The sequence below is a fragment of the Ptychodera flava genome, chromosome 6 (assembly GCF_041260155.1).
Source record: "Ptychodera flava strain L36383 chromosome 6, AS_Pfla_20210202, whole genome shotgun sequence".
NCBI classification, from domain to species: Eukaryota; Metazoa; Hemichordata; class Enteropneusta; family Ptychoderidae; genus Ptychodera; species Ptychodera flava.
Genome location: NC_091933.1, coordinates 32524317 through 32551983, shown reverse-complemented (window position 1 = coordinate 32551983; position 27667 = coordinate 32524317). Strand labels below are relative to the sequence as shown.

Below are 27667 nucleotides of genomic sequence, written 5' to 3'. Positions count from 1 at the left end.
ACTTTTGTGACAGGCGAACATTCCTCACGAACTTCTTAAGAAGCCAATTCAGAAGTTCTAATGTGGGCGAATTGGCACTTATCGGCTTCTGTGTCGTCTCTTGCACAGGTTACGACTACGACGTTTATTATTATGAACATCCACCCGACGTCAACCGTCATCATAAAATCATTTCAGGCACATTTAAATTCCCTATTAACATACATTATCTGAAAGCTGGTTCTCAATATGCTTTCTCTGTGAGAGCAACAAATCAGTATGGATTTGGACCATTCTCTGATGTCGTTCTGTTTACCGTACCTCCACGTAAGTGTTACTCTAGTTGAATATACTTTACTTGCCACAAATCTAATAGAACTTATCCTTACAAAAATTACATGGGGGAGAGAGAGAGAGAGAGAGAGAGAGAGAGAGGAGAGAGAGAGAGAGAGAGAGAGAGAGAGAGAGAGAGTGAGTGAGAGAGATGTTTGTCTGTGACTCTCTGTTCATTTGTCTGTGTCTGTATGTGTGTGATTTGAGGTAATACTATTCTGCACTAACAAGCCAACGTATTAAATCGAACGTCTGGCCTAATAGGCCTAACAAGCTACATTTCAATGTAGGAGATGTGATCTTTTGAGCGAGTATTGGATTGAAATGGGGTTATGAAGCCTACCAAGCAGGGCAACAGCCTGTCACCTGTGTTGTGTGAAAAACGAAGGATTATAAGTGTTTTTAACATCGGGACGCCTTAGGATACCTATGTAATGTGAAAATGTGCTCCACTCCAGGCTGAATTCACAAAAATCAGTGAAAGGGGGGGGGGGGTGCTCACGGGAGGAATTCAGGGGGATTCGAAAATTTGGGGGTATTGGAGGGGAGACTCGAAGGTTTAGCACTGCCCATTGGAGGGGGGCTGAATTGTTTGGTTCTCTTGACCTTAAAATTACATATTCCAATCCCAAGGTTTGTCAGGTAATTCAATGAAAAATGAATAACATTTTAATGCCATCTAATTGTTCTAATATTAGTAATACTTAGACAAAATCTGGAGCCATTGTGTTACATTTCATGACTTTTATCTCGAAAAAATTTAAAGGTATGATTTTTTCGTAAAAAAAACCCAATCAAGTTGGCCTGCTACGTTTATAATTTTTTCAATATTTTCTACAGTTTATCGCTGTCTCCCTACAGTGTGCTGAAACATATTTTGTTTTTTTCGACAAAGCCTGAGTAGTTAAAGAAAAACGTGGGCAACTGGGATGAAGTAAGAATTTTACCCCCATTTTATTCATTTATCTACATGAAGCGAAGGAAAAATTAACCATCCATGTAACTAAGTATACCCTGACCTATATACGAACTCACGCACGCGCAGCAGTGCATTGTCCTGAACTAAGCGGGAATCCTAGGGAAATTCCCTTCTGAGTCACACACAACATGTTTATACATGTACGGGAAATTCCGTGTGAGTCATCACCATCAAACTAGCCTATATAAAGGACCCCGTTTTCAGTCCGGCCGGCCGGTCGCGGAGTCTAGCTGATGTGAATTTTTCTACTACATGACTGAGGTCTGAACTCGGAGTTCCTATCGGGCGAACTTGTTCACCTGATAGATAAAATTTTAGTAATTTCCTCTGAACTTAAAATATGACGGAAGACCATTACTTCAAATAATATGAGACGTTTCAGATGAATGGTACTGATATCTAAAGTGTTCACTCTTTTATCTCTACGTACAAATGTAGTTCCTAAGTCGTTCTCTATTCTATTCCCACCAACAAAACATTCAATACTCATTTCCCCTCCCCGATCTTTATCAATACTTATGATAATATCACAAGTTGTTCTGTTATCTGTTTTCATAGCATAATATCCAACCAAATCGTCAAATTCATCTCCAGTAGCTAACTTTACACATCTAATGAGAACTGTACCATGTTGAAGTATTTTCATATTATCAGTCATCTGTTGATTTACAGTCTGTAAAGTGAGAACAGCTGCCTCATCACCGACACTTTTAAGACCCAGTTTCTTTAAAGTTGTGTCCCAAAATAATCTAACTGGAACTCCGCTAGCTGTATACGAGCAATAATTCTCCCCCTCGTTTATCCACCTTCTTAGTGTATTATCTGCCTTCATTATTGTATTAAGAGGACTAATTTTAAGGTGAATCGGTATACCAAGAAGTGCAATGTATGGATTCGTAGGAGTAAGCCAACTACGAAAATCTAACAATTTATATTTGTTTACATTGCTATCAAAATAAATCACATTCGGAGTTCCTGGTGGTTCAGCAACACCTCCTGCAATTTCACTATCCAATATATCTAAGATGTTACGCGGCACATTATAAGGCATGAATTTCTGACTAGCCGAATCCCATGTCAGAGCAAAAGGAGTAGAATCATTCGAAGCCTTTGTGGCGTCAATTACAGTTTCATCAATGTCTTTAAGTTCGGAAAATTCTACAGCATGTTCGTGGGGTGGCGCCGCGGCATTGGCTAAAACGAAATATTTTTCGCGGTCTTTATAACGAAGGACGTAATCCTTATTATGATTAGCAGCCATCTTAGTATTATTGTTAACTTTAACATCACTCAGATCTTCAAGCTCAAGATTTTGCATACGAATTGTACCTAGACCGAAGCCACTTGGATCAGACATACTCCGTAGGGACCTATATACAGTGAAAATTAAAATAATACCTTGTAATATACACAATCATGGCTTCAGCTATAGGAATGACAGTTCTCGGTGCTGTATTAAATGCAACGGCATTCACAGGAGGAAATATTATCGGACAAAAGCTTTCTGGGAATGGTGAGGCTCTTATTGAAGAGAAAGTCCGACATGATAAAGCATTAGAAAAATTTGAACATGATCGCAACGTCTGGTCAGAAAAAAGATTACTACAGGCTGACTGGGAAAGAGAAAATCAGGCAAAGGATGCGCATGCTGCGGCAGAATTAAGAGATACAGATGCAGAAATCCTGAGAAGCAGAAGAGCAGAAGCGGTGCAAAGCAACTCTACGTCAAGTCCAGTTCAATTCTCAGATTATTATCAGCCAGTCCTGAGCAAAAGAAATATGAGATGATCTATATTGCTGGAGGATTGGTCGTGGGATGGTTTATCTTCCGATAGGGTTACACCGGCCCCGCTTCGGGACTACAATAATTCAATACAAAAGCTAATTGGCCAGTTATTGAAATCGATCATGTTCCCATCCTGATCTGTTATCCAGATACGCATTGAATTCATGTAATCTCCCCCTTTCTCAATGGCATAGAAATTGCTCCGTTTTTAAAATCGTAAGTAACCTTTTCACTTATTTCTCTCGTATCCCGGATGGGAAGTATTTGTAAACAGTTCGATACTTTCCCTGTATGTATCCTCCGGAGGCACCCGAACCAAATGAAACATAATTTCCAGTAACATCGACTACATCTGAATGAACTATATATTTAGTGACTGTTAAGAAATCCACTTTCTTCGGACTCATAGTACTTTTTATAACTGGGTTGTTCTCAGGTTTATCTGAAAAGCCGACGACGTTGGCGAAGCTACCTGTGGCATTGAAATAGACTTTAATATCTTTAGCCAAAGTTAGATAAACATGGTTTGTCGGCAGATGTTTTTCAAAATTAATTTTTTGCTTCAACCCGATTGCTTTGTTTAACGTATCGATATTGTAGTTACCTGGACGTATTGATTTAGTCTTCTTCGGTTGGTCACCTTCTTGATATTTTATTACATTATTCGTCGATGTTATGTTATGCCATGAATTATATAGTCCGCACTCTAGCAGTCTTATCTTCGTAAACTGTGTCGTGTCAATACAAGGGTAAAAATTAACAGTAACAGGTTCACCTGTTTTGCTTTCAATCCAAATGATCATGTTGTGCGCTGTATATATTACTAAGTATAAATGTTCGATGAATAATATTCCGAAGGTGCCCATTACGAAGTATAAGGTTCTGCAGGAATAATATTTTTCTGTTCAAGGAGATCTTTGGTTGCTACCGCGGCAGCAGTCGCACCGCCTAATTTTGCCAATCGAGTCAAATTTGGACGACTTGGATCGCCAACCTCTATTTTCAGAAATTTGCTGGAGATCATAAGATATCCCATCGCAAGTCCTGCGATTACAATACCATCGTACATTGTGTTTACAACTGTTTTAATATCCATGATTGCTGACTAGTATATAAAATAAAAAAATAAAAATAAAAAATATGGGGAGTTAATCCATCTCATACAATGTAGAGGAGCTGGGTCCTCCCTCCCCCTCCCCTCCCGTCGGAACTGTTCTGGAGGGCGCGCTACTGGCTCTGTTTTTTCCGCTTTCTTATTTTGGGAGGATCTTTCCGATCTGGACTCGATCGATTAACGGGACAGGGGTATGCCGAGCACGCCCCCAATATAGCCCTAATGCAGTCAATGAAACTCCCACAATTCCTAAAACAAGATAACATTTATTATACCAGCGTGAATTATTATCACACTGTTCTTTCATTGTAGGCGGTAGGTCTGCTACCGCATCGATCCCCTCCCCCCTCCCTCCCTCTCCATTGCTTTTAGTTTCTTCTCCCTGTTTTGCCTGTTCCATTCCGCTAATTTCTTGCCCGCAGCAACTCTCCCTGGATGCTTCGTCGGTAACGTCACTTTTCTCTATGTTGCGCTGTGTCGGATGTTCGGATGTCTGTCGGTGTGCGGTGTCGTGGTGCGGGTCGTCTGACGGAGTCCCTGGCGGGAGCCGTTTGCTGAGTCGTCGAAGTTGAATCCATTTATTTCAGGTACTATATTAAACCCGATTTTTTTAAAATTTAAATGTTTACCCGTAATTAAACCGGTGGAAATTAGAGCAATCAGGGGCCCCCACGTGTACGCTATCCGTCCTGATAATCGTTTTATTTCACTGTTTAGAATAAAATCCTTTTTAAGATCAGTGGCATAGTTATCTCGATCATCGATTGGAACTACCTGACTGATTGCACGGGCTCCTAGATCTATGAAACTTTGAGTGATGGTATCACTTATAAGAGAACTGTATTTCGCTTCGTACATTTTGAAGGCTTTAACCACCGTTTCATCTTTCCATTTTTCTACGTCAGCAACTGAAATCTCCTTACCAAAAATAACTTACTTTGACCACTTGCGATGACACAGAGTATTTTTTCACGTTTTGTCTCTATTATGGATTGATTATTGTCCGAAGGCGCTGAAGGTGCCGAAGCCCCTTCGGAATGCGCTGCCATATTTGCCGCTGCCGATGACTTTATTAAATTCTCCATTGTTTGCAGTATGTTATCTATTCTTAGTAAAAAATAAAAAATTCGTTTAAACCTGAATCCGAAATAAAGTATTAACATAGTCTGGAATGTTAGTACCCCTAACGTTCCGACAGGGATGGATTCCGGGAAAATTCTCCTCCATTTAAATCTATATGTATATAGAAACACGAATAATGAGTACAGACTTATTCCCAGTTGCTTTTCAATTGAATAAGACGAGCGTACCGACAGTACAGCATGCTGATATTCCTTCCAAACCGGACGGGGAATAAAACCTATTCTCATGGACTTAGAAATATATGTAACGCCGACAGATAAATTTACTTTTCATCCACGGGATGTGTTCAAAGATAATGTAATCACTCATAGAACAGCAAAAGAAAGTAATGTCTGGCTGGGCAGCCCGCATATGAAATATTGGGACCAGCAACTGAATTTCGCTGTATGGTGCAGCACTACTGGTTGTGGTATATCATTCACCCATCTCTTTGATAAGAAATTTCCTCCGCAAATACGATCATTCTGCCGTTTCCATGTATACTTTACAATACGTCGGATCCTTCACGAAATGGGCGTTGCACTTCCAGACGATACCCCCACCTTCAAAGCGGGCGACAATCCGTACAATCTCGTCCAATATGAACTTCTATGTACAGAATTTGGAAATATAAGTCCAACGAAGTCCGACTTTCGTTATCGAAAAGGTCAAAATAAAGGTCTTGGTTATGGATATGAATATTACACTAATCGTGGTCCCGTTCGACAGCCAAAAGCGATATACAACGGTCATGACTTTTTCCTCTCCGCCGACGGAGGCGTTTTCTATACACATACCATTTTTGGAAAGAAAAAACATGTACTGCCCGACAAAGACAGACCACACTATTATTTCTTCCGAAATGATGGATCGGAGGGACAATACAATAGTTTCATTCCTCTGAAGGGAGACTCGGGACTAACAAAGGCCGGTCTCGCCCGCCTCAATGAAAGCCTTGAAGCCTACGTATATTGCATACTTGGCGCACAAGCAAATATTCGTAGTACCATAGTGGGCGATACTGGCAGTGCAGAGCAAGTCCGAAAAGAATTCGGTGTTCTCCTCGAAGATGAAATTCGTAATACCGACAAAGTAATTAGTTATAGGCGATATCAAGACACAATAATGAATACTGGTGTAAAACTTGATATGGCAGTCTCACCCAATTTACTTCTCTTACCGTCTGAAATGGTCATTCTTTCGGGCCCGGCAATCTCGGGTTATAATAATGAATTGCAATACGCAACAGAATCTATGTCCTTCGGGGTGAATGGTGATATAAACACGGAAGTTCGAGAAAGTGCTGTACACGAGATGGAGGGGGGAGATCCTGTGAAGTGGCAGACGAGCCCGGAGAGTACACCACCTCACAATGACACGACTCGGGGGCCTCCCCTCCCCTCCCCAGAACGGGCAGCATCTGCAGACCCTATTCACGAATATGGTAAAATTGGTTTGTTATCTTTAGCAATATTCATTACTATTGTAGGTACTGGAATAAAGTCACTAACTATATAGTTCATTCAGATGCTGTCGATGTGACTGGGTTTCATCTAACTCGAACCAGTAACTTAAAAGAACTAGAAGAGATTCATTAATTTACAGTATATAGATCCAGAGGAAATGTCAATATACGTAACCCCACCATTCAACATGATTATAACTGGACCGACATATTCTGGCAAAACAGAATTTATGTTGGACCTCCTCACCGGTCCGTACTTAAGGAAATTCGAATATGTGATATTCATTTGCCCAACATTCATGAATAATAAAGCGTATAATAGAAGATTCATTTTCACCGATGATAATGTGTTTATATTTCCAGTCGGACTCGATGCAGTGGATGATACATTAACCTACGTGCATAAAGAATGGGCCGGCACGAACACTTTAATAATCCTCGACGACTGCGCCTCGTCCAAAGATATGAAGAAGCGCAGTAACGTTTTAGTCCAACTTGGTTTCAGCGCAAGGCACGACGGATTATCTGTCTGGGTTCTGACTCAACAATATACTAGTATTAGTAAACCATTCAGGGAAAACATACAGATGTTAGTACTATTTTACACACCGAACAAGATAGACAACAAAACTATTATAAAAGAATATGGAATGGAGGTGTCAGAACGGGAAGCCGTGGGCCTAATCAAGCAATTGAAAAGTAGGCCATTCAGTAAACTAGTATTTCGTTTACGGCATCCGTACGACATAAAATTATTCGTATAATATAACAATTATGGAAGCTGAAGGTACTCTTAGAGAATTATATTACAACCCGAAAACTGGTTTTGGAGGTGTAGCAAAAATTGTATGACGCAGCACGGGCCAGCGGACTCCACGTCACTAAGAAAGAGGTGCAGGACTGGTTAAAAACTCAGCTAACTTATAATCTACATAAACCGGTACCTCGTTCTCATGCTACGGGCGGCCGACGCGTTTTTGTAACATCGATAGACTCACAGTGGCAAGCAGACCTTGTGGAATTCCCTGCAGCATTCGCAAAAGAGAATCATAACATTCGATACATGCTAACAGTAATCGATGTACTCAGTAAATATGCCTGGGCTAGGCCAATACAGTCAAAAACGGCCGATGACACTCTGAAGGCACTACAAGATGTGATTAAGAAATCTGGGAGAAGACCCGACAAACTTCAGACAGATGAGGGGCGGGAATTTACTAATCGAAAAATGCAGGGGTGGCTCCAGGAGTCAGGCATTCATTGGTTTCACACCTACAGTGACAAAAAAGCTAGCGTCGTTGAACGTTTTAATCGGACCCTCAAGACGATGATGTGGAAATACTTTACATACAGACAGACACGTGAATGGCTTTCTATTCTACCCCACCTTCTCGAGAATTACAATAACACCGTTCACGGAAGTATCAAAATGAAACCCAGGGACGTAACAGAGGAGAACGATTGGCAGGCATTTTATACACTATTCGGTCCTGAGTTGGCAGCCGGGGGAGCCAACCCTGAATTCAAGCCGGGAGAACGTGTCCGAATTACAAAATACAAGACCACTTTCAAGAAAGGATATTTACCAAATTGGACAGAGGAGATTTTCGTAGTTTCAAAAGTTGTGTACGCAGCTGGCTTGGGAACACCACCAGTTTACAAAATAAAAGATCTGAATGGAGAGGAAATACTCGGCACTTTCTATTCTGATGAACTTCAGAGCGCCCTTTGGACGCGACGAGCTGTACAGAGTAGAACGAATTTTGAAGACGAAAAAAATTAGAGGAAAGAAATATTATCTGATAAAATGGAAAGGTTATCCAGAAAGTTTCAATAGTTGGGAGCCGGAGGAAAATGTTATTAGAACTTCGTAAGTTCCTGTGCTGGTACTACGTAAGTACTTCGTAAGTTCCTGTCCATGGTACTTGTCAAGTACTACGTAAGTACTAACGTAAGTATTTACGAAAGTTATTCAATAAGTACCATGGAAAAAGTCTTAATTTCTTGAAAGCCGAAAGTGTCAGTTTACCACCCCACTTCCACCCCCCACCTGGCCAAGTATTTATCATGTACTGTCGTAAGTAATGTTCACTTACTGCATCTTTTTCGGCCGTATGTGGATGAGGTGGTACCACTCAGTTCCTGAACATATTAAGTTTGCAAGATCTTCAAAACGACTTCTCATGTTACCACAGTCCGTTCTTTCGAGTCCCCCTTGTTCAGCTTTATCGATAAGTTCTGGTTGAAGTATAATGTACACAACTGACATAAGCCATAGACAAGTAACTTCAAAGTCCCCCCTTTTCATAATGTCAAGTGCTCGTAGGTCAAACGAAGCATTATAAGCACACACAGATTCACAAGCGTTAAGAAGTTTGTGTAGGTTCTTTAGTGAGACTCGAGGTTGTTCTAGTTGTTCTTGACCAGGTGGGAAGTACGCTTTTTCAAGTTCCTCCTCCTTGAAACCGTCTATTAAAAATCCCTGGCTGCCGCCGCTCCATGCAATTCCAAAGTCAAAAGCTCGTGGATATTCTACTGGTCCGACTGTCTCGGTATCAATTGTTGGATTAAGTATATTCTTGAGAACGAGGGGGGTAAGAGCGTTCCGAATTACCAACATGGAAGTCTGTAGTCGTGGCAAATTTCTAAGAAAGTCTGTTTGAACTTATTGTGAATCTCTTCTAGTTCTTCTAAGGCGGCTATTTCGTACGACCTGGCTCGAGTCAACACATTCCGCCTGCAATAATCCCAAGGCATATCTTTGAATATGATAATGAAACTGGGTAAATGGTCAAATGCTCTAGAAACAATCTTTTTTTCTTCCCCTCCGTGGAAACGCCCCGGATTCGAGAAAAAGTCAGATGTTGAATTATGGAAGAGTCACAAATAATGTATTGTTCTGAAGGGAGGGAAACTCCCCCTCCTCTCCCAGCCTGACATTGTAAACTAAGCGTATGTTCTATAAACTGGTTCTGAAAATCGGCAATCGAAACGTGGGTGACACGCCCATTATAAAAGTCGGCAATGTTGCTGGAAAAACTAGTGTCAAATTCTGGTACGTGATACGGATCCAAATTTACTGCATCGTAACTCTTACCACTTCCAGTTGGTCCATTTATGAATATGTATGACATTTTAGGATACTATATCATAGAAATTTTTTAAAATTTTTTTTATTAAGATATATACGATAAGACAATGACAATCCTTTCTATTTCAACTGCAATAAAATACTTGAAACCGGAGAAGAGAATATTCAAATCAGTGACGGCAAACTCATATTTGGTGAATCTTGTAGATCCTATTATATATGTAGACAGTGAGCTAGAAGTGGTTTTCAACATCGGACCTAATATGGTTCGGGAGGGATCCTGCTACATGCGATGGGGTGTGTGTCCGTTGGCAACCGAGTCTTCAAAAGTTTACTGATTTAATAATATTCCGTACCCTAGGTGAAAGTTTCGATGCAAGCACTGCTAAAAGTTATGCTGCAAGCCTGGCCGCTCACTCCAAGATACTACTGCGGATTTTACAATCCATCTAAAGTGTATCAGAAGCGAGGGAGCGAGGGGCCTCAGCCAGTGGCGTATTTTAAATTTCAGTTTAAAAGAGGGAGAGGGAGAGGGGCTCACGATTTCGCTACATGTATTGATATGGTTCAAGAAATTGACTGCGGTTTTAAAACAGTGAGTCCGTTACTACCAGTCCGAGAAAATCCTGCTATTGTACCTCGTAATATCCGAAAAGGTAGTAAGATAGAATTCTTAGCATTTAAACCGCGCTTAAGTAAGCGTGCTCTTTCTTTCACTGTTGAGAGATTAATATTTTGTGCTGCGCCTAATAAACCAGAAATTCAAGATGCGGAAGAACTAGTCGACTTAGAAAGATTAGGCGAGATATATAAACAAATAAATGCTGCCAAAAATATTATAGTGGATTTTGATGACCTATCATAGAATAATTATTTTTCATTTTAAAAATTTTTAGGATAGTATATATCATAAAGATTATTATGGCCCGTCGATTACATACAGCATTCAAGGGAGCAGTTTTACGAAAAGAATTTCCTGAAGTCAAGCGAGTCAAGGATATCGGGGAGCTGGTGGATATTGAAGGTATGGTCAAAGGGGACGAAAGATGTACTCTGTTTATACCGAAATGGAAGTCAAATTATCGGATCCGAAAACTGGTAATACACAACCGCGTTCATTGTATGTTAAATTAAATGATACATACACAAAAGATGTAAGAGGATCGGGATCGGATGTGGGGCAACAATTAATAGATCGCTACGATCGTATGCTTGATACAATTGAAAATGTTGAGGGTTCTGGTCTCGTTCTCGAGGAGATACTTAATTTTGAAGTAATTCTAGTAGAAGTTTTACTCGGGCTGGGGCTGGCGCAGTCCAACTTCCCAGATGGTTAAAAAATAAGCATTGTGTTAGCGATCTGGTGCTACCTTCGGGCAGCGAGAACTGTTTTCAATACGCCATCGTAGCAAGTTTAAAGTTGAGCGACCCCGAGTTTCGTGAAAAGAAATGTGGTCAGGTAAGGAGAAAATGGAATACGTACGCCCCATTTATGGCTGACTACTGTTGGGAAGGTATTCCCTTTCCTACGCCCGCCGATCTGACTGTATTCAGGCGCTTCGAGCAGCAAAATCCAGGCATCAAACTTCAAGTATTTCAGATCTACGAAAATGATCCCGCTCCCCCGTCCGACATAACTGTGTTATATAGTGCCCAGCCGAAGGTGAAGCCGATAGGAATCAAATAGCAAATATCTACTGATAGTTGGCGAAGACGGCGGCCGTTCTCACTTCGTACCAATTACTGCGGAAAATCGCCTTCGTAATTCTCGTACTAATCGAAAGAATGAGCGCAGACGGAAGTGTATTTGTATGGTTTGTAAAAGAGGTTTTAAGTCAACAGAAGAATTAGAAAAAACATCAGGTATACTGTGGAACAGACACTGCCCAGCCAGATTTTCCTAAGGAAGTGTGTCAATTTGAAGGACATCGGAAGAAGGTTCCTTCTCCCTACGTCGTCTATGCAGATACTGAGGCAATTATTGAGAAGGGGACGGCCGACACATTCCAATTTGTCTTTCGTATGTTATGGTGGAACGGGGGTGGGGGACCTTCGGAACGAGGCCCGGGCCGACCCACTGTTTATGGTAAAAGAACATTCACAGGTCTCTCCTGTGTTACAGACTTTCTAAAGGATATGAAAGAACGGGCCGAGTATTATTCTAAATCGTATTATTGGAAAATAATACCGATGAGGGATCCTTCTAATTACCGGCGCGACGGATGTGATCCAGTCTGTATTGCATGTGGAGAGCCGGCAGGATACCGAGTAGTGAAGGAGGAGGCGACCTTCTATTGCGAAGGATGCCGGCCGTCGAGAACCATTCCTATCTACTTTCACAACCTCAAGGGATACGATGGTTCTTTTATTTTGAAAGAATTACATGAAATCGTTACCGAAGGAGATGATGGGGGTTCCGGACCAGAGCCTAAAATTATAGCTAAGACGAGCAATGGAGGAATTATGGGTCTCTCGAAAACATTTATTTTTCACGCCTCAATTGTTGTTGCCGGAGGGAAGAGGGAGATAAAGAGACGTTTCTTTTCTATAAAGTTTATGGACAGTGCTCAGCTGATGATGGGGTCATTGGCGAAGTTGGCAAAAACTGTGCCGGAGCCCCACGGGTGGACGGCGGCCCCACTTTCGTACCCGGACATTCAAAGGGCGAAAGGTTTCTTCCCCTACGAATATTTAGACTCGGTTGACAGACTGGGAGAGGAAGAGCTCCCGGAGAGGGGGGAATTTTATAGCGAATTGACGGAAGAGGGGATTTCAGAGTCCGATTACGAACATGCATTAAGAGTATGGGACGAAGTTGGATGTAAGACGATTCGTGATTATATGGAATTCTATTGTGAGACTGACGTTCTACTTCTTGCAATATATTTGAAAATTTCCGTGACACATGTTTAGAAGCATATAAGTTAGATCCAGCCCACTATATGTCAGCGCCCTGGCTTGACATGGGATGCTATGTTACTTTACACGGGTAATAAGTTTAAACTCATTCAAGATGCTGAGCAGATGACTTTCGTACAACGGGGAATACGAGGGGGTATCAGCCAGTGTAATATTCATTATTTACAGACAAATCATCCTGCTTACGGGAATTACGATCCAGAGAAGCCGGTGACCGAAATAAAATATCTCGATGCAAACAATCTCTACGGCTGGGCAATGAGTCAGGCAATGCCTACGGGCGGACTTCATTGGATGACGATGGAAGAGTGGGAGGAATGGGAGGCCGAGCGGCGGAGCGGGGGCGGAGCCGGAGCGTGGGGACCTGGTTCCACCTTTCCACCAAGTTTTCTAGAAGTAGACTTAGAATACCCAGCCGAATTACATGAAGAACACAGCGATTTGCCATTAGCACCGCATCACTATGAATTTCCGAGGCAGGGCGGTCGACTGATTACAAGTGTGATGGATAGAGAGAGATACGTCTTACACTACAAGTTGCTGGAATTCTATCTTCGGATGGGAATGAGATTGAAAAAGATTTATCGGGTGCTTGCTTTCGATGAAGCTCCATGTCTCGCGAAATATATTGACTTTAACACTAAAATGAGGAAAAGGGGAGGACAGATTTCGAAAAGAATTTCTATAAGCTGATGAATAATGCAATGTTCGGTAAGACAATAGAAGATGTTCGAAAGTACAGAGACTTTAAATTTGTTTCGGACTGGAACGGCACGGATAGTGGACGTAAAAAGATTCAGAAGTATAATCCAAAGATGAAACATATAACTTTCATAACTTCCGAAGAGGATGGCGATTCCTGCGACAGTGCCCTACTGGAACTGAAAACGGATGAGCATAGATATGTAAAACCAGTTTTCATCGGCGCCGCAGTACTGGAACTTTCTAAGCTGCTTATGTATGAGACGCATTACAATTACTTTCGGGCCCAGTTCCCTGGAATACGATTAGCCTACATGGATACTGACAGTTTTGTTTACAGTGTGCCGACTCCCGGACCGGACGTAACTTTCAATGATATAGTCCGAGAAGATGTTGAAAAGAATGGTGAGAAGTCTATATATGATACTAGTGGGATGAGCGGTCCCTGGTGGCCCCCAACTTTCCGAAGATTAATAAAAAAGTGATAGGTAAATTTAAAGATGAGTTGAATGGTGAACCTATTCTTGATTTTGTCGGCATACGCTCGAAAGTGTATGCTTTTCGAACTCCAACTTCGGAGACGAAAAAAAATAAAGGGGTGAAAGATGTTTGTGTTAGAAAACATTTGAACTTTGAAGATTATAAAGATCTATTTGAAACTGGGAAGAAGCCGGAGCCGGCACAGTTTGTACAGTTTGTACGGAAAAAGGCTGGAGAAATCCGTAGTGAAAAGCGTAGTAAAATCATGATGGCGCCAAATGATATCAAACGTGTGCAGCTATACAATCCAGACACAGGCGAATGGTTGGCAGAAACATGGCCGATAGGACGGACGACGGGTCATGGTTATAAAATTGTAAAGACATTAATCTACTATTTTCAATAGAGACCAGGGCATCACTGATAACATAAATGTGGGCAAATATATTATCATGTGAGCGTCATCGCCAACCCACGCGGTATCTTTCTTCAGGATCTCAAGTTGAATTCCGTCCTTTGTGTTCATTACTTTTAAACCATTTCCATGAAACTCAATATCTTTAAACTACGCAGATCGATAAACAGACAGAATTTATTCTTCAAATAATCGGCCTCATCTATATCAATTTCACACCAATCTTTATCTTCAGCAAAATACCGTCGCACCTCTCGCCAAAATTGTCTTGGTATCATCTTCTGAGCGTACACTTTATTTGCAATGCCTTCAATGATACAGACACAGATTCAATGGATGGGTTAAAGAAAAGTTCACTGTTCAGTTCTGACTGATTCTGATTTTTAGTGAAGAGTATAGCGATACCTCTAATGCTACGTCGTGGTACATTTATATTTTCATTGATAACCGTGTCCGATTCTTTGAATGGGATTGTTCTAAAATAATGTATATGCTCGTAAAGGTAACTTTTTCCACCGTTGTAATAACCAGCAGTTGACCTCGCGAGATTGAGGTCAGAAATTGTCTCGTATTCCATTTGAATGTTTTTTAATTTATAATTGGTTGTAATAAACTGATTACTGACAAGTAATTGGGGGGCGGGTGCCAACGTAATTTCCCATTCAATATGACTCCCTAACGCTTTTGGATATGCAACTCCATGACCTGTTATGAGGGGGTGAGTGAGACGAATAGCATATTTTGTTTTATATGTGTCGAAAAGTAACTTATCGCCCACGACGGCGGCATCTGCATCGGTCGAACCGCTTCTTAATTTTCTTAGATTTTCGTTCTGAATTCCGTACAGTGTCATGTTCGTTCTCTCCTTTTTATGTTTGAAGAGATCGCGATAACATTCAATAAGGTTATATTTATTCAAATCGAAAAGTGTCTGACCCTCAAATGTGAGTTTCATACGCTCCACCAAATTTTTTGCAACATTTTGTACTACACGGGTAGTTCCACCTCCCATTACTTCGAGATCAAAAACCAGGTCGAAAGTATCTGGAACTAAGAGTACTCCGCTTTCTAACTTCGGACATCGTATGATAAGTGTCTGGCCTGGATCTGCCTCACTTGGATTATGAGCAATCACGTGATGAGTTCTTTCTGACTTCGTTCCATTCGGTATTCGGTTGGTGAAAGTCGGTGATAATGTTCTATCGTACCCCATTTTCGTGTAATGTATATAGTAGAAGAAAAAAAGAAATTACAGTTAAAAGAAAATTAATCACATCTTTAAGTTTCACTTCGTGTATATAATAACTTAGAAGAAAAAATCACATAACAAAATATTATCCTTTTTATTTTGTTAATTTGTCTGCTCTGAAAGATAAATCGATTGCCTGTGTCGCGAATCAATCGAAGAACCCAATATTCTTGGAGATGATGAGCCTCTTGGTCATCCTCAGTATCCTGGAATACAGCTATGAATTCTAGTCGCTTAAAGAAGTTAGTCTTTTGACATTCCTTCACGAAAGCTAATATGTTATGATATAGATTATCATCTTTGAGTCGGACACCTGGATTTGCTCGAAGGATATGTCGATTTACTCGTCGGAGTTTGCACCATTCCAATTCGACAGAGAAACCAAACAGGTCTTTATTTTTAGAAAGAAACTTTGCAATATTCTTTTCACCAAACATGTTGATGCCGTAGGGGTGTCATATATTAATACATAATTTTATTTATAATGACTAATGTTAAACCAGTTAAAAATATCCATAGCTGTTCTCCGACAAATCCAACCACCGATCCTGCTGTTTTTAATAGAAAACTGACGAGGGAGCCGATTAAACCTGGTATTGCAGCAGCACTTTTTGCGGCCAATGTTTTTAACCATTCACCAAATTGCTTTACAATTTCTTTCGCTTTTGTATATACTTTGGGCGGACCTGAACCAGACCCGCCAGTTCCTGCTCCTCCTCCCCCTGCTCCCCCTCCCTCCTCTAGTTACAGCCAGGGCAATTGTTGATATTGTCATTCCAAGGGCAGTCAGTATTGCCGCGATTTTATACCATTTCGTTTAAATAACTCTGTCAGCTTCAGTCTCAGTGATAATTCTGGATCAGAAATTACATCACGAAGAGACCTAGTCGTAGCCAGACTTTCACGTGCCCCGCTAATCTTACCATGTTCGTATTCAATTCGATTGTCAATTTAGCTTCTCTTGTTATGAGTTCAGCTAGTAGTTTCTTCGGCTTTTCCTTTTCCTTGGGTGCTCGTTTCAGGATCCTTTAACTGTTTTTCAACTTCTCTTTTCTCTAGCCTTATTTTGATTTTTCGTTGTTAAGGTCGCTATACGCATATTCGCAATCCTTAATTCATCATTAATAGCTCTATATTCAGGGTTTTCATTATTCCATTTTTCGATTTTATTTTCGATAGTACGTATTTCATCGGCATTATCGCTAAAATTTCTCGTAAATCTGTTATTCTATCTCTGAGTCGTCCAATGTCGTATGGTTTCAGTCTATCTGCCTGCCTTTTCAATAACATTTTTGCTTCATTATCAGTCAATTCTGTTACAAAATCTGGATCTATTCCTAATATATCTTTTTTAAATTCTGCAGCTCCCTTACCTTTTATTGAGGAGGGCATTAAAGACTTCGTGCCTTTATTTGATGTCAGCCTGGCTTCTCGATAATACAGCTCTCCATCCCTAATACTAGTATTCGTATGCATTAATTCTCGTTTATGCGCATCAGTAATCCTATTTCTATCTAAGTATTGGTTAGCTGTTATATCTGTAAGTTCTTCTCTCTGTCTAAACAACGACTCACCTGCGGGTCTGTCGCTTGAGCCGGCCTGGAAAGGCTCGGCTTCTGCAAGGGTATTATCGCCGATAAAAGATGTTTCAGCAGTAGCATCATCGTCATTCAAATTTGTATTAACGAAATCCTGGAATGGTATATCTTCTCCTCCTTCTGCCATATTGTATTTCTATATTACTACAATTATTTTTTATCCCCCCTTACATATACAGTAAAAAAAAATGCACATCTCAGTTGTTGAAAGCGTTGAACAATTGGCTGATTACATAGAAAGAACAAGTGCTGCATATCGACGAAGTTATAAATTAATGGGTCGAATTGATATGGCTCTTAATATTACTAAAGGAATTCTTGTAAGTTCTGCTGTAATAGCGGCAATTCCGACAGTTCCGGTACTGTTAGCCTTAACACCTATACCTGGTGTCGTTATTGATGTAATACAAGGGAAAACGGGAGTATCAAAAAGAAGAGAGAAATATAAACATTATTATGTTCAATATAAACAGCTGCTTACACAAATACAAGAAAAAGGTGCAACCCTTCGGAACGAGGAGGCTCCGGGGTCAGAACTTATTCAGGACATATTTCATCAGGCGCTAGAAATTCAAAAACAAGAAGGATTTAGTCCACCTCTGGAAAGATACCTAAGACATTATGGATTGAATGGATATGAAATTTAGTTAACTTCGTGTTCAACATCAGCTAGACTCCGCGACTGACAACGGAGCTCCTTTATATAGGCTAGTTTGATGGTGATGACTCACACGGAATTTCCGTATATGTATAAACATGCTCAGCAGGGAATTTCCTCGCTTAGTACAGGACAATGCACTGCTGCGCGTGCGTGAGTTCGTATATAGGTCAGGGTTATACTTTAGTTACATGGATGGTTAATTTTTCCTTCGCTTCATGTAGATAAATGAATAAAATGGGGTGTAAAATTCTTACTTCATCCCAGTTGCCCACGTTTTCTTTACTACTAGCCTGTATATGTAAATATGTACTGGATGATAACTGACAAAGAGTCCAGACTGAAAGTCATTTGTCAATGATGCAATGCACGGTACACATACACAGGTTGTATTGGCAAGATCAACACTGGACAGTTCAGCATGCTGTAGGGAGTAAAACAAGAACGCGGTTGTATAAACTGAACAAAAATATTGTCAAAATAATCAAAGTTAATACAGCTCCTGCCTTGCTACTGCAGTGTCACTGTCACTGCGTATCGGCATTGACAGAGAAAGCTCTGACTATGATGTAGTTGAAGAAGACTTTTGGTCAAATGACGCTCATGACAGTGAAACGTACTTGTACAGAAGATCAGACCAGAGAGTAAAACATGATATGGAAGACCAGGAAACTTGAAAGTTATCAGGAATTTTTGAATTCTGGCATATGGGAATCATCAAATATTAAAGGAAAAAGATAGGGTCACCATGCTAGATTTTCTAAAGTTTCGCATTCTCATCGTTAAATTACACAAAAGTAAAACTTTGAACAGCAAAGACTTTAATTTAAACGAAAAAAAAGTGTGTGACTGAATGGAATTATTTATTTTCTACTAAATTTGCCATTATTAGGCCTATACCCAAACTTTTAGAGATTAAAACGTTTATTTTATGGAATATTTTAATCTTCCAGTATTGTCAATTTTGAGCAGCATCTAAGTTATAAATGTCACGTATTTTTGAAAAAAAAATTGGTTGGTCACTTCGCTCAATTTTTCACAATTTGGCAAAACGTAGCCAGGAATTCACAATTTGCATACTCTCTCATGATGGCCATTTGTGCCCTCTTCAGCAGATGCCATTGACCTGGCAAGAGTTGGATTGACTCAAGTCAGCTTAGACTGATAAATCCAAAAAATCCACTGAATGCGTTTAAAAATGAATCAATTTAAGAACTTTTAGAACTGCCCAATACATAATAAGTATGGGGCTATATGATAATTTGGGGGGGGACTTGAAAAATTTAGATCATATAGAAGGGAGGACTTGAAAATGTTTAGGGTAATAAGGGGGATCTGTAAAACAAGATTTTAATCGCGATTCCTCCATCCCCTCCCCCCAAACCGTTATTTGTGAACGCAGCCTAACCTCTAGATTAGAAGATGTCAGTGTTAAGTAAGATAAAAGTGTCGTATTTAAAAATTTAAAGAATAAATTACCGCTTTACGAAATACATGCATATTTATTTTACTTCTTATTCTTTCAAATATAGATCCGAGAGAACCAACTCGATACGGACTCTGTCCCAACATGGAAAATTACCGCGGCTGTATCGATGAATGCCAAAGAGCTATCGATTGCCCGGCTGGACAAATTTGCTGTTTCAACGGGTGTGGACGTAACTGTGTTACCCCGACGGTTCCTCAGCTACCAGGTAAGAAGATACAGTATTCTACAGAATCATAATAATGTTAAACCTTTGAGCGCCAAAGTCAATTTTTGTTGCCTATATCAAAATATACACCAGTCAATTTATTTCTAATTTTTGCTAAAATTTTGATAAAAATCTGAAGCCAATAAAATGTGATGTTCATTCGGTCCAAAAATGTCAAAAAATTATAGGAAAATTCACAAAAATTGGTAAAATGTTGCAAACTATAATTTTAGAGGGAACAATTGCAGCGCTCAAAGGGTTAACACATTGCTCTCTCATGACAAGGCGACAATATGTTCTTCAATACATGTTGCTTGAGTTCAAAGGAATGATTACCAAACATTGTGAATGTTTAACCGACACATATTGTAAAACAGTGTGCGTTGTAGAAGAGGGAGGTGGCGTTTTAGTGTTGACATATTTCGGATGATTATAAAATGATTATACCAAAACAATTGAACGACTACACATCTAAACTATTCTCTGTAGAGCCTATACAACAGTCGACTTGCACGCAGTTGGAACCACCGGCCAACGGCAATGTCAATTGCTCAAACGGCAACAATGTCGACTCGGAGTGTTACTACACGTGCGACGACGGCTTCGAACTGAATGGCAGCACCTCACGGACATGTGATGACAAACAACAGTGGTCCGGCACTGAACCTCTCTGTATCACAGGTTAGATAGACCAAAGCATGCACTCAAAATTTTATTTGTAATCTCTTCTTTTCTTTTTCTTTTTTTTTTGGGGGGGTATGGTTTACCGTGTTTGTTTAGGTTTGTGATCCAACAGCAATATATAAACAATAGGTGGGCACTGCAATATGCCTGTGGTGAAGTATTTACACGACATTCAATATTATGTCTACCTAGCATTCCAGAGTATATCTTCACGAGCGGGGAATTATATCAGAGAGGATTGTTCGCCCGTTTTCTGAAAATTCAGCAGCTTGGACAGGACGAAATATCCCCATTGAAAGGTCTGAGAACACTTCTCTTACCTATCTTCCTTAGCAAAGCAGAATGGGACGAAGCTAAAAACTACCAGAGCTCTTTGACTTTACGAGGGATAACTTTTTACACGCGTCAAAGACACTACAGCGCTCTTTTGAATCAGTATCAAGTTCCACCTGCACATAATCAAGCGCGTTTCCCCATTTGTAGAGTTTGAGATATTTTCTCAAACCATCCTGCAGTATATAGTCCCTCAAAATTGGCGAGATATCTTAAAATATCATAAAATAATAATTTCAGCAATGTAAGACAGTCTGCGTACCCCGTCTTCTTTTCAGAAACGACATATGCTGGTTGCTACATATTTCCCAATCCGGCGATGAGTCCCAGTCTGAGAAGTTACCTGCCCATCCAAGGCAGATTGTCTGTCTCACAAAGGGTAAGTCTAACCTATTAAACCTTAATTACCTGTGACACTCACCATTGATAACGATGGGTTTGGGCTGAACCATGGTGGTGAAAGGGTTTTAAAGAGGCACTCCCACTTGGTATAATTTTTAAAACACATTTTTTTAATGCCAACGGTCGATATTTGACGTGGCGACCGCGCGCGGATCGCGAGATATCGATAAAAACATGTCATTTCCCGAGCGTATTTTTCACATCCCGAAGTTTTACGATCGTTTCTGATTTTGACGCGAAATCCCCCGAAGGTTTGTTGTTGTGCTGATTGACGATATTCTTGGGAGTCTACAACAAGTTCGAACGACGCAATTAATTTACTTCCCACTGCAAAGACTTTATTATACAGCATTATGCCTTTACCTTAGGTAAGTTTTTAAAAACTTCTCCTTGGTTTTTGTCGTTTTCATTATTTTAAATCAGTTGTATTATATTTTGACCAGTACCACATAAACATCAGTTTTTACGTGTTAAATATTAGCCGCCTCCGATGACTACATTTTGTCGTCTGCCACACAGTACGTGTGGTTTGCCGCGCGCGTGGTATGCGTCTATGCATACCACGCGGCGGCCGCTATGTATCAACCGTACCTATTAGTGCTAGTCACCTATGCGAATTCTGTTGGAATCAGCAAAAATTGTTTTTCGTTTATTCGCCAAGTAAGTGAGACTCAGCTTTCTCCCACGGGGCATGACGATCACCGACGCGAGTGGTACTGTGGCATACAGCAGCGTAAGCGTAGACTCGTACTCCATAGCTTAGCTGATAATGGCCCAGTGCCACGTTCGATGTTCGGAAGCTGACTTTAGGTGGGCCACCGAAATTCAAACTTTTACTTTTTTGAAGAAATGTTTTTATCGATATCACGCGATCCGCGCGCAGTCGCCACGTCAAATATCGACCGTTGCCATTAAAAAAATGTGCTTTAAAAATGTTACCAAGTGGGAGTGCCGCTTTAAGGGTGACAATGATTATAGTATCGATTTGAAATTGCAGTAACAGTTCTTTAAGATTCTTATTCTTTATTATATTATATTATATTATATTATATTATATTATATTATATTATATTATATTATATTATATTATATTATATTATATTATATTATATTATATTATATTATATTATATTATGTTATGTTATGTTATGTTATGTTATGTTACGTTATGTTACGTTACGTTACGTTACGTTACATTGCATTGCATTGCATTGCATTACATTACATTACTTACATTACATTACATTACATTATATTATATTATATTATATTATATTATATTATATTATATTATATTATATTATATTATATTATATTATATTATATTATATTATATTATATTATTGTCGATACTAGTGAATTTTGTGCGTCATCTGGCATGTTATACTGGCAATTTATCCGATAACCAGAATTGTGGTGTTTTATACAATTACCAAAACAATAAATAATAAAAATAATGTACCCCCTCCCCACCCATAATGGACTAAAGCAAACTTTGGACTCCATAATGTACTCCGTTTTGCCTCGTACATTATTTCATGCAAAATTCGCCATCGTTCGTTAAGACTGCCGGATGAGTTTACAGACGAGCCACAAAGCTTAAAGAACGAAAGAAAATATCATTGTATATTTACACTTCGCTTCCCCTCGTCATCAGTCAGACTCATCGATCTACCAGTTTGCTGTATTTAATTATATCATGTCACAAAAATTATAGGCCCGGTAATTGCGACTCTTGTCTTTTCTCTCAATTTTTTTTTGTTTTTTTTTTTTGGGGGGGGGATTGTGTTTGTTTCGGCAGCATAATGAATTAACCATGCCAATCAACGCATCTTTTTTCATTCTTTAAGGTAGTGGGCCCATGCGCCTTGGGGTGGAATACTTAAACTTTAGTTCAAACTTTCCTCAGGGAATCTAGCTTTCAACCGTTCTCTTTCAAAATTGGGAATAAAAATTTGGGGTCGCCGTACGAATTTCGGTACTAGAAAAACAAATTACCAAGATTTACCGATATTTGAAATTCAAAATGGCCGCCATTCCTGTGTTAACTCTGCGGAGAAAAATGAAATTTCAGATTTTCGGAAACTAAGACGGTGAAAAGTGTTTTTTTTTACACCAAGAGCTTTAAAACGAACCTGAACAAATGGTATATCAGAAAAGAATTGTAAAAGAGTGAGAGTCCAAATATCTGTCCCCGAGGCGCAGACATTTCTGTCTGAACTTCAATATTAATCAATAGCAAAGCTAACTTCGGGTATAGCTTAATGTGCTCGCTGAGGTGCACCAAGAAAATTGAGTTGAAAAACGGAAACCATTTGAACCGCAATAATGAAGTTACAGTCACCATACCGTTATTCTTCATGTAGCAGTATCAAGTCAGTTATCGTCTGCTATACAGAAAATAGAATGATGCCTGTCAAAACCAATAAACGGAATAAAAATATTTAGTTCTCATCGCCACCAACAACCTCTGTGGCGTGTTATTGTATGAATACTAACGATCTCCTGCAATCTTCGACTTCAAGGCAGCCGACGATCCCATTGACATCAACTTGGACCTGATTGGATTTACTCCCAACACTACCCATGGATTTCACGTCCACCAGTATGGCTACATCGACTCGCAACGGGGCTGTAGCGCCGCCGGCGGTCATTACAACCCGCACGGCAAGGTGCACGGCTCTCCAGAAGACGAAGAACGGTAGAGTCTATGCCTACGATTTTGCTCTCAAGAATATACAATGAATTATTAGTTCAAAGCAAACAGAAATAACAATTTATTGTACATCTCTATTCTAGCCTGAGCAAGTATGGGAATTCCGCGTTTAAAACAAAATGTTAATTTTCCAATAACTTGGTAAAGTCTCCATTCATCTTCGGCTATGATGGACAGCAAATACAAATTGGAAAATGTAGCTCAGTTACCCACAGGTACTGCTTTTGATTTATTTAGTATTACAAGTTTCTTATTGAACACGTTCTGCGCTTCTGAGAATACTCCGTCACTTTGTTTCAAACCCCCTTACAGTTTCTCACAATGGAGCATATACCTGCACTTTGCCTTTGATCCTAGGCCTTAAAATGGAACTTTATAGTTCAAACGTTCAGTCTGGCTACCCTGTCGATTTATGTTTGCTCAAATGGCAATGAAATATTTCACTCTGATTTTCAAACGCTGTCTATCTAACACATATAGTTGCTCCCACTGTTCAAAGTGTAGCAGGCAACATCTCAGTTGCAACATCTGTATAATTATACGCATCTCCCACATATGCATATGTGATGATATATGTAAGCTCTGCTCATTTAATCATGTTTTCTCCCATTGTGTTCTTCCTAGACATGTTGGTGATCTCGGTAATATTGACAGTGACGGCGATGGCGAAATCCAACTTTCAATGACAGACAACGTAGCCTCTTTGCTCGGCCCAAACTCGATCATCGGACGATCTTTTGTCGTAAGTTCAGAAGTCTTTGCTCAGGCTTTCGCCCGGACATCGAGAATCAGCCCAGACGAATTGCAAACACCCAATAAAACAGGCCTCATTAACATTATATCGTACTGATTGCGTTGAGTCGATGAGAAAACTTGTTTCATATCTCGCGGGTGAGACTATTTATAACATGCGATGACACCGTATTTGGCGGGGCCGGCATACGATGAACAGAGACGTTGTGAATTTGTAAGTTGCATTGATGTAGGCCTGGTAGAGTTTTTCCCGTTTCCTAGCCACAAGCTCTGTTAACCTGGTCAATTGTATCTTACGAGCACTGATGAAGTGAAACTTTCCCTTGCAGATTCACGCCGGGGTTGATGATCTTGGACGAGGTGGTGACCAAGGCAGTCTGGCAACAGGGAACGCCGGCGCTCGTCTCGGCTGCTGTGTGATTGGCCGCGTGCCCATGCCCGAGGAGTAGAAGTAATTTGGAGATTAATACTGGATGAGTCTTCAGAGACCTCTGTTTATTGTTGAGCAATGGAATTGTAATCTATGCCTCAAATTTGTACCGAGAAAAGATCGAAAAACAAAGAAATAAACAAATACTGACTTCACAGATAAAGGAAAGAATGAATGATGAAAGTGTTCGTCTCCTTGGTGTCCAAGCTTGAGACAGAAATCGACATTTCTATAGCGACGCCCTAGCGTCCTGATTGGGCGCTAGGGCGGTCATTTTATTTTTGTTTTCACCAAGTCAAAGACTTTAGACAATTTAACTTAGAATTAATCGATCTTCTGTCATCATAGCTATGTACTCGTGATCGAGTTTGTTTTATATGCTCAGATGTGACACAAAAATAAACAAAAGAACTTCACATTACGTGATCTGTGTATTATGTGTATACATCTATATGCAATGGCAGATTTTCCACCATTGATGACACCAACATCAAGCGCACACACAGGTACAGGTATCTTGGATCAGTAGGGGGTATTTATTCAAGAACAGTCAACTATGAACTAATAATCTAACAGGTCACGTGTTTAGCCCCATTGACATGCAAATGAAGGTAAACAAAACAGATGAGGTATAATATTCGAAATTCGGTTACTCTTGATGGGATTAAAAGTTACCTTCAATCCTATATAGTGCAATTAAAATGTTATCTTTCCTCATGGATGAATACATTATATTTTACTTATAAGATGATGAACAAAGATGAGGATTTTATCACAAAGTTTTCAAGTCTTGTAAAACTTGAAGGATGCATCCTTTTAGTTAAATGACTGATTTTTTCAGACAGGTTGCATTGTAATTTTGACACATTCACAGTTATGTAGATTTGTTTTATTTGCTACTGTGTTGGAATAAATTTATCTTTTTCAAAAAAGTCCGTGTCTCCCCCACCCCTTCTCCTGTAATCTAGCTGCTTTTCGGACTTCAAAACTTGAAAGCTTTGAGGTTGCGAAACGGCGACTAAGCTATCTGCGTCTCTGGTTAGGCTGATCATCTTGATCGAGTTCAATGCTGACTGACTGCACGAAGACAATCAAATAAATCTCTTCAGACTTTGCGATTGAAAGTGGTTCTGGCAACATCTCGTTATTTTTGCAAAATCAACGAGTCAAAATTACCACGAAGAAGCTATCAAAGATTAACTATCCATCTTTTCTTGGTGAATATCGAGCCTCACGTTGTATCATCGTACAAAAAGATAAGACAGAGATTTTTAGAATGCAAACACGAACTGCCTTAGAGGAGTGAGAAGAGGATTTGCACGAAGACGTGTATTAAACATGTTGTCCCCACGTCGCTCAAAACATCTCATGTACAACTCGAATATTTCAAAGTCACAAATCAGCGTCAAGTCAGCGATCTACAGGGCAAAGAAACGTATGTGACCCTGCGAAGACCTTTTTCATATCGTCCAAGGTTGGGGAAGCTAAGGAAAGTGAAGCATGTATAGTATGTCTGAATGAACGTTCATGAATATTGATCTGACTTCCACTTCTTATACTGTGCATCTGATAGGGGAGACTGGGGGAGGGAGAGAGAGAGAGAGAGAGAGAGAGAGAGAGAGAGAGAGAGAGAGAGAGAGAGAGAGAGAGAGAGAGAGAGAGAGAGAGACAGAGACAGAGACAGAGACAGAGACAGAGAGAGACAGAGGGGGAGAGAGAGACAGAGAGAGGGAGAGAGACAGAGAGACAGACAGAGACAGAGAGACAGACAGAGAGACAGAGAGACAGAGACAGACATGCAGAGACAGTCAGACAGAGTGAGACAGGCACAGACAGACAGACAAACAGACAGACAGACAGAGAAAGAGACAGACACAGACAGACACAGACAGACAGAAAGAGTTGACAATCGTTCGAAGCGCAAGATGAATCGAGATCTTGAACATATGACGTAGACATTCTGCGTGAAAAAATAATGATTTCATAATATACGTAATAGATGTCAAATTTCTTATTTGCATGAACCCCCCCCCACCCTTTTCATCATAACGTACCATTCGCTGAAAGCGACCAGTTGTCGGGATCACCAGATCAAGAAGTCGAAAGATTTATCATTTTATTGAATGTTTATACATGACACTGTCACCGATAACCTTAAGTTTAAGTAAATTGATTCATATCGAACGGCTTAATATATACGCTGTGTTAATATCAATGACTAAATGCGAAACACGATCCCACTTTATCTTTTGAAATAGAGCAAGGGTCAGGGAGCGTGTTGTCGATAAAATCATATTCCGGGGGCTCTACGGTAATAAGCGAAAAGAGCAATCGATAATCATTCGCAATATTAATAATCCTTCGCAATATTACATGTAAATGGAATCACTCACTGGATCTGTGCACACCCGTAATAACGATCAGTTGATGTCTCAAAGATCTTAAGAGTATCTCTTCATCGACAATCTTTTAGGTCCAAAAGAGATCCAAGTTATTTATTTGTTTTGTTTGTCCTTTTATGTCTTGAAGAATCATTACATGGCCAATTTCTTCTCGAATTCCTTTCTTTCTCTGTCTTTATACAGTGTCAACGAACGACTGAAAAGTTAATTCTACACCCATACCAATGAAGTACTAACTAATTCTCAATCAAATTGGCGTAAAAAATTGGACCTTTAACCCTGTTCATGTCCCATGGGTATAGTGTCCCCCGGGGGATCAAATGCTATTTGTTTATTTTTGCAGGTATTTTCAAGGCTTGTCAT

The 27667-nt window shown here is 40.0% G+C and overlaps 1 protein-coding gene across 1 annotated transcript; it reads left to right on the top strand.

The window, feature by feature from the left end:
• Nucleotides 1-124: 124 nt before the first annotated feature.
• LOC139135522 (uncharacterized) lies at nucleotides 125-25600 on the top strand. Its single transcript, XM_070702935.1, has 7 exons — nucleotides 125-306; nucleotides 19423-19584; nucleotides 20074-20265; nucleotides 20880-20980; nucleotides 23529-23704; nucleotides 24344-24461; nucleotides 24802-25600. The coding sequence occupies exons 2-7, from the start codon at nucleotides 19461-19463 to the stop codon at nucleotides 24919-24921; spliced, it is 831 nt and encodes a 276-aa protein (XP_070559036.1). The 5' UTR covers nucleotides 125-306; nucleotides 19423-19460; the 3' UTR covers nucleotides 24922-25600.
• The last annotated feature ends 2067 nt before the right edge of the window (nucleotides 25601-27667 follow it).